Source organism: Diachasma alloeum, unplaced genomic scaffold (genome assembly GCF_001412515.2).
Source record: "Diachasma alloeum isolate Michigan unplaced genomic scaffold, Dall2.0 Dall_scaffold_00349, whole genome shotgun sequence".
NCBI lineage: Eukaryota > Metazoa > Arthropoda > Insecta > Hymenoptera > Braconidae > Diachasma > Diachasma alloeum.
This window is the reverse complement of record NW_021680488.1, coordinates 296166-304059: the sequence shown is the minus strand read 5'-3', so window position 1 is coordinate 304059 and position 7894 is coordinate 296166. Positions and strand designations below refer to the sequence as shown.

Below are 7894 nucleotides of genomic sequence, written 5' to 3'. Positions count from 1 at the left end.
GGGGGGGGGGCTTTGAAGTTTATAAAAACGAACACATTGTCATAACTGGGTTGTAGGAGTTGTAAGGTAAAGCAAAAATGGGGTAAAATGGACACTTCAATTTCTTACTCAATTTTTTGTATTTCAACGATGTTATTCAATTTCTGAAACACTAGTCATGACTGCGATTTTCTAATTGAAAAAACAACTTCATTTTTGACTTTGTCGTGGGGGTGGTAAACCAAATTTTTCTTTGCTCATTCATCCTCCCCTTCTCCCACTGTTTTATGGTGATTTCCTTTTAAGCAGAAAAGTAGCCATTTTACAAATTTAGAAAATGGACAAAAGGTCAGTTGTGTAGGACGTGCAATTGTTCATTGAAAAAAAAAAATTATAATTTCAGAGCTAGTTCAATAGTAAAACAGGAAATCCGAAGCTAATCTATACTCCAAACTTCAATGCAAAATTTAATAGAGTTGAAGTTTATTTGTTAATATCTCTTCCAACTGTAATTTCTCTCTATAAAAAGATACCGACACGATTCTGTTGGAAATTTTCTTGATTAAAAGTTGAATAGGACCAACTTTTTCGGTTGGCCATTTTATCCCACTCTTGAATAATTTTTCGGTTGTGGACTTTACCAAGAAACATTTTTTAAAAATTTGATTATTGAAAAGGTTTTGAGCATTTATTTTAGTCCGCTCTATACTGATTTATCAGGTGTCCATATTGCCTAATGTAACAATTTTCCAAAATTTGAATTTTGAAAAAAAAAATTTTTTTCGCAAATTTTTTGAGTGTCCATTTTACCCCAGATGTCCATATTGCCCCAGCCTTCTTTAGTTCCATTTTGATGTTGATTAAAATACCTTCAAAATGACGCCACTATCTATTGAATTTACTCTGTCAATCTCAAGTCATCAAATATTAAAGAATCGGTTTATCATTCTCTCTTCAATGACTTTTTCATTTTTTATTGATGTTCATATCAGACTAATTAATATAAAACAGATGATTTTTGTTTTTTCCTTCAATATATTTACAATAAACCCAGTACATAATATTAATAATGCCCACGACGCGTGACAAATTATTTAATTTTCGCCTGAATGTCTTCTCTCACGTGTGTCCCATCGCAGAAAGGTCTGTTGTTGGTCTGCTTGCAATTGCATAACCAGTACTCCTTGGTCTCCTTGACCTGGAAGTATATGGGTCTGAGGGTGATCTTCAGGAAGGTATTTTTGTGAGTGCCATCGCAGAGGGGCTGGCCCTTGCTGTGGCCGCAGGTGCACCAGGCGTACTTCTTGCCCGCCTCGATCCTAATTTTGAACGGCTTTTTATCGTATATTTTTCCCTTGTCCGGTTGGACCTGAGCGCTGAACATCCCCTCGAGCTCATTCTTGGGGATCTCCGGCTCGGATTTCTTCTCTTTTGTAGAGTATCTCGATATCTTGAATTAATTATTGAGGTTTTTGTTGCGAATAAGTAATAAAAAACTAAATTAAATATTTTTAAACTCAAGAAATTGAATGAAATCAATTTTTCCAGTCAATATTCATTGAAATAATGGGAAATACTATTTCATTTTTTATTCCGAGAGGACTAAATATCGAATATCTATTTTATTTTAGTTTGGGAAACATTGGAATATATATTTTTAGTAGTATTTCATCGTGAGAAATTCTTCAACTCGGCTTTTCAATCAATTCCGTTGGATATCAATTAAGTTCGTTATTTATTAAGGGAGATCTATTCTATTGAATGGAAAATTATTGTTTTCATTAGTACTCTCAAGAATGAAACAAAGTTAATAAACAAAATATAATAAAAAATATCTAAAAAAAATTTTTTTGCTTGAATTGCGTCAATCATTTTTCGACTGTTTCATTTTGCCCCACTTCCCCTACATTAATTCATTGAATAAATAAAATTCTATTCCGATATTCTTTAAATATTTCCGATTTTTAATCAGTTAAACACACCAAATAAAATGCGTGAATAATTTCATTCCAGACTTATGAATTATTTAAAATCGACTTTCCATTCAATTTCCATGAAATAGTGCAGATGAAAAATAAAACAGCATTTGAAGTTTTGAATACAGAAAATAGAATTCAGAACAATTCCATTTGTTATTGTTTTGACATCGAATTAATGAGAAATTGCAGATGAAATATTATTTCAAATAGTTAACGTATATTTCCTGGAATATCTGAATGTTATTTTCCGTTTCATCTTGATTAAACATAAATAATCAACTTTAAATGACTATTTAAAATCATATTTCCATCTGATTTTCGTGAAACAGTGGTCAATCTAGCTCATCAAGTCCAGATAGAATAAAAACAAATAAAAATAACATAAACTAATAATAAAATGAAATAGATAAATTACGGATGAAGAGTTCACGAGGTTATGTGCCACTGCTACAATTCATCTAAGAAATAAAAAATACTTGAAGAAAAGAATTCACTTACCGCTTGAGAACAGTGGATTTTCCCTCGAATGGGGCGAGATAATTGAATTAATGACGCGACAATCATCATTTGAAGAATCAAATAAAAATTGAGGGTCACCAAAATCAAGAGCGCTCTTTTTGTTGATAATTCTGATGATCTTTGGAGGTTAGGAGGCCACTCGCCACTGTCGCGTGGGCGGAACTGGTGGTGGGGGTTCAATTGTTTGAAATCGATAGCTAACAGCAGATGGGAATTATAAACACAAAACAGATGCCGTACTCCAAATTTTTTACTATTTTTTCGGCGATCAAATACGAGTTATCTTCATGCACAACTGCACAATTTCAGGCGGCGGTCGGTTCAAAGGGTTTAATTAGCTATTTTCTTATCATTTGTTGATATTCATGATCGGGAGATTACGAACGGTAAAAGGCAATTTATATTCGGAGGAAAAATTCGCGACGGAAATTCATTACTTTCATTCCATCAATTTTGAGTGGGATTTTTTAAATTATAAACATTTATTCGGAGAATTCACTGAGATGAAGAATTTCATAATTTTGTTATGAGAAAATTTTCAAATTGCTGCATTCATTCACTTTCCAAATTTTTTAATCAGTAGAATGAATTTATTTTATTCCCCATAAATTCGCAATCGATGAAGAATTGATTTAATGAAATGAAAAAATGATAATTAAATTATCCTAGGCTACAATTACAATCCGGAAACGAGAGATTCTTTCTGATAAATGAGATAGTGCCCCAGGTCAGACATTTTTCGTTGATTGTTCCTTGCGAGTCACCCTCAATTACCCCGCTGAGTCCTTTCAAATCCGTGCTAATCTCGGGGAAGAGCTTATACGAAAATAGGGGACGAGTGATTGCAGATTTTTGGTAAAGGGACTGGTCCTTCCTGGATAGCACGGGTGAAAAAATTTAATAGAAAATCCTATCGAATTCGTCAGACAATTCCACTGGATTTCTATTAAACTTTCTATTAGTTTTTGGCCGATTCCATTGAAATGTTCAATAGAAAATACTCTATAAAAAACATCGAAAGAATTCGGTTTTTCTATTCAACTGATTCTATTGAGGTATTTTCTGTAGAATTTACTCGACTCAAATTTTTACTTTTTTTGTTTGATCATCTTGGTGAGAAAAAAAGAAAAATAGAATTAAAAAACTTGGAAAATTTGGGCGGAGGAAAGTCTACAGGAACTATCTGAAGAGAATCAGTTATATTGAAAAATCGAATTCTATTGACTTTTTCCATTGCATATTTTCTATTGAAAATTTCAATAGAAATCCAATGGAATTTTTTAACGAATTCGCAAAGTTTTGCTATTAAACAAACCGAACGCTCCGCGTGCCTAAAAGTCCAATTTCCGCCACATTGTGATGAAAAATATTGTTCGTAACTCTTGAAAAAATGTTTTTTAGCTCGTGGGATTATATCACTTGCCTTCGGCTCGTGATATAAACCTCCCACTCGCCAAAAATAGTATATTTCAGCACGTGTGGGGCAATTTCATCTTTAACGTGTGTGGGGTTTACAGCATGAGCCGAAGGCGAGTGATGTAACCACACACGTTAAGGACGAAATTTCCCAACAAGTACTGAACAAAATTTTATGTCACGAAGCCTGAAACCGGCTGAATTAGACACGAGACGCGAAGCGTCGAGTGTGTAATCCAGCCGGTTTCAGGCATGAGTGGCATAAAAACACTTTTTTACACTCGTTACGAAATATACTATTTTGTGATACCTGCCTCAAAAGTGCAAAACTGGCCAATAGTCAAAATCGACTTAAACCGTTTTACCACTTCGCTACTGAATTATTTTCTTAAACCATGAAATAAACAACTTTCTAAAAAATTAAAAAGCACAGTAAGAAACCTACAGAGCGATCTTCGAAATATTAGATCCATTCAGACCAAGAAAGAATTCAATAGCTGAATGAGAAAGGTGTTGGAAAATTGTACTCGTTATCAGGACTATTATCTGCACCAGGATGAGTTATCCGATGTCATAAATAGCGAAACAACGAGGATATTGAACAGAACGACGCACGCAACAAGTAAAGAGGGCAGGAGAGTTAACATGCGTGTTGTTGGGCAGCTCGGGTGAGACCCAAGGGCTCCCCGGAGACCCTCACCCTCACGTGGACGAAAAATACTTGAGTCCGCTCTATTACGTTTGTTTAATTAATTACCTCAGAGGAAAACAATTTTACATTCACATTGTACGGTTTTACGACTGCCGCCGATTATCCGGCTGATTAAACATTTTTTTGTTTGATTTTATCTTTTGTTTATTCATGGATTTTCGTGGAATATCCAGAGGTGGGAAATGCTTCGCGAAATTCAAGTGTGCACTGAGAAAAAACATTACTTCTGACGAGTAAATTTACTTGCCGCAAGTAAATGTATATGAATATTTGCATTTGAAATGTGTGGATTTTCTTACAGTTAGTAAATTTACTTTACTTTAAATAGGGGTTTTTTAATTATTATTTTGGACTAGGGGGCTTGGCCCCCTGCTCGTTTCGCTCGCCAACCCCAGGGGGGTTCGCTCCCAATCTTCTTGGGTATGTTCAACTATTTGTACTATCACTTTAAAAAAATTATGTCCAACGATTTTTGAAGCCTCTATTCCGCTTATCAAGTAATGTAATATTATGTCTATGTATATTTTTTTCATCACGCTGTGACGAAAAGTGAACTATTCAAACTATTGAAACTATGAATTAACATTATTAATTATTTTGGATAGTAATTGAAACAGTTCTTCAACCAATTCTGAATTATGAAAAAAAACTTGAAAAAATCGTTTTAAATTGGACCCAATAGTTCCTCAATTTGAAGGAAAATATATTCTCAATTTGCGGATTTACATGAATTTTAAATGATTGCTTCCAAACGATGGAGGACGAACCGAAGATAATATCTCCCACGAGTTTCGTCAAAAGGTCATGCCACGCAATTTCAAATGTATATTTCATGAGAGCAATGAAAAAACTTCACACATCACACCCCAAATTTTTACTCCAAACATAAATTTATTTTTTAAACATTGAATTTGATTTATATTTTTATTTCACTCATTCAAATTTTAACGTATTTCGTTGTCAGTTAGCACATGAGTTATTAGACTGGGGGGGAACAGTTAATTTATGTTTGAACATGGGGTAATGATTTATCTCGTGGTCGACAGTGAGGAAAATTTCCTGATTGTCATCTACGCTTGTAGGGTGCATTGAAATGCAAATTAGGGAATAGAACCTTCGATTTTAGGTGATTGCTCAGGAAATTGGTGAATGGAGCCGGATTCATGAGCGAGATATCAAGTATTTCGAATGGAAATTCCAGGAGGAAACTGGGGCAAAATGAAACAATTGGGGAAGGTTTTTTTTTAGTTCAGAGTTGAGTGATTTTGAGGGTCTAATGACCCTCGAATACATGTCAGGGTAAGGGTTGACCCTCAAAACCATTGGACTCTCACCTAATGCTCTCTATGAAGAAGGGTTATACATGTCTAAAAATGAATAATTAGTGCAAAAAAAATTACTTGTTTATTGTTCGTTTGCTCCGCAGACGCTTAAAATATTTTTTTTTTTTCATAAAAAATTGCACCATTCATGTAAAACAGCCCGAAAAATGTTCCTGAAAAAATCGGGAATATATTTTAAATATTTTAAGGGTAATTTTTCTGCCTATTTTACATGAGTGGCGCAAATTTTTATTTTAAACAAGATGAAACTGTCTGTGCAGGAGTCGAATTTCAAAAAATTAATTCGTAATTGTTATTGCACCTATTTTTTCAAAAATTTTGAAAAAAAAGAAACCGCTGTAACTCAAAAGTTCGAGGCCCTGGACTATTTTGAACATTTTAAGCGTGTGCGGGGCAAACGAACAATGAACAATTACTTTTTTTGCACTCTTATTCGTTTTTAGATATCTATAATCGATCGTCAATGTATGAGAAATTTCACTCCAATCGCCCACGACTTTTAAAACTCATAGTAGTCTCCCCTTAAATTTTATAGATTTATAATCTTTTTTAAGGATATTTTCGCGTAGTGATGGGGTAAAATAGTAGTAGCAAAAAAGGTCATAACAGTCGATTTCTGGCACCCTTTCAGTTAAATAGCAATTTTTTTTATAATCATCGAGAAGCCAAGTATTTTGAGTGAAAATCTACACTGTTAGAAATTTTTTGAAAATTTTTTTGAAACAATAGTTGCACTTGAATTCAGTAACAAAGTGGTAAAACGGTTTAAGTCGACCCAGCATAGTTTTTGAGGAATATTTCAGAATCTAAGGGAGATAGCGAAATTTTCGTAATTACATTTGTTGTAGCTGTCAATTGACTCTACAAAAAAGTTTGTAACAAAAATTTTGCTACCTCCATTGGATACCGAGATATTCTCTGAAAACTGGCCAATAGTCAAAATTGACTTGAACCGTTTTACCACTTCGCTACTGAATTCTCAACGTTGTGAATTCGAATTTTTTATTTTTATTTTATGTCCACGAGACCTTACGGTCTATACAGCTTCACATAGATGATAAGAAGAAAAAAAAAGTTTTTTTGCATTTCTACAAATTCTATTGGTAGTAAACTTCCAAATGGATCTTTAGCAATTCCCTGTCCTTGTGACAGGCATACAACCGTAACCACATGCTACACTGAGAAAAAATTTATTCCTTCCAAGAAAATGTTATTGGTGATATCTTTTTCATACTCTTAGTAGAAGAAAATATCTCTTTTGAAACGTATTTCTCCAGGCCAATCATTTCCAGGTGCTCCGAAATCAGTTCCAAGCGTGAGAATTATGGTGATCAATAAGAATATTCTTCTGCATATGACCGCGAAGAAACTCCAATAATAATTATTAACATTTGGAATTATTCCAATTTTCTTTACTCAGAAAATTTAAGTAACGGTATCGTAATTTTTCAAGGGAGATTCAGATCAAAATTACGGAATGTTCTGGAAATATTCCGTGACGGTTCCGTAAAATTTCCTACAACCACATTTCGCTCCGGAATTACAGAAAAAATATGTAATTTTTATTGAATAGTTCCTTCCGTGAACCTTTTAATGAAATAGATTTATACAAAAGGTTAAATATCTCCGAAACTGCTCCACCGATTGCGCCTATCCAAAATACGAATCTTCAATATTGTAAGAGCTACACGGAGAGAAATATACAATAAAAATTACGTATCTCTTCCGTAATTCCGGAGCGAAATACGGTTGTAGGAAATTTTACGGAACCGTCATGGAATTTTTCCAGGGCGTTCCGTAATTTTTATCTGAATCGCCTGTGAAAAATTACGATACCGTCACTTAAATTTCCCGAATTGTAGACCCGAGTTTGTAGCAGCGATGTCAGACAAGATATGAATGTTTTTTTGGGCTCAAATGAAAGAGCGGGTCGAGAAATGACGTGC

The 7894-nt window shown here is 34.0% G+C and overlaps 2 protein-coding genes across 2 annotated transcripts in view; both read right to left on the bottom strand.

Moving 5' to 3' along the window:
• LOC107040886 (zinc transporter foi) overlaps window positions 1-7894 on the bottom strand; it is a 150858-nt gene that overhangs the window by 66321 nt on the left and 76643 nt on the right. The window lies entirely within an intron of this gene.
• On the bottom strand, window positions 926-2639 carry LOC107040895 (CDGSH iron-sulfur domain-containing protein 3, mitochondrial). Its single transcript, XM_015261167.1, has 2 exons — window positions 2457-2639; window positions 926-1429 (listed from the first exon to the last, which is right to left on the bottom strand). Exons 1-2 carry the CDS (start codon window positions 2523-2525, stop codon window positions 1070-1072), a joined length of 429 nt encoding a protein of 142 aa, XP_015116653.1. The 5' UTR covers window positions 2526-2639; the 3' UTR covers window positions 926-1069.

Coding starts and splice junctions, on each gene's coding strand:
- LOC107040895 (XM_015261167.1), bottom strand. CDS start 2,525: ATGATGATTGTCGCGTCATTAATTCAATTATCTCGCCCCATTCGAGGG. Junction 1,430..2,456: donor AAATCCACTGTTCTCAAGCG/GTAAGTGAATTC, acceptor AATTAATTCAAG/ATATCGAGATACTCTACAAA.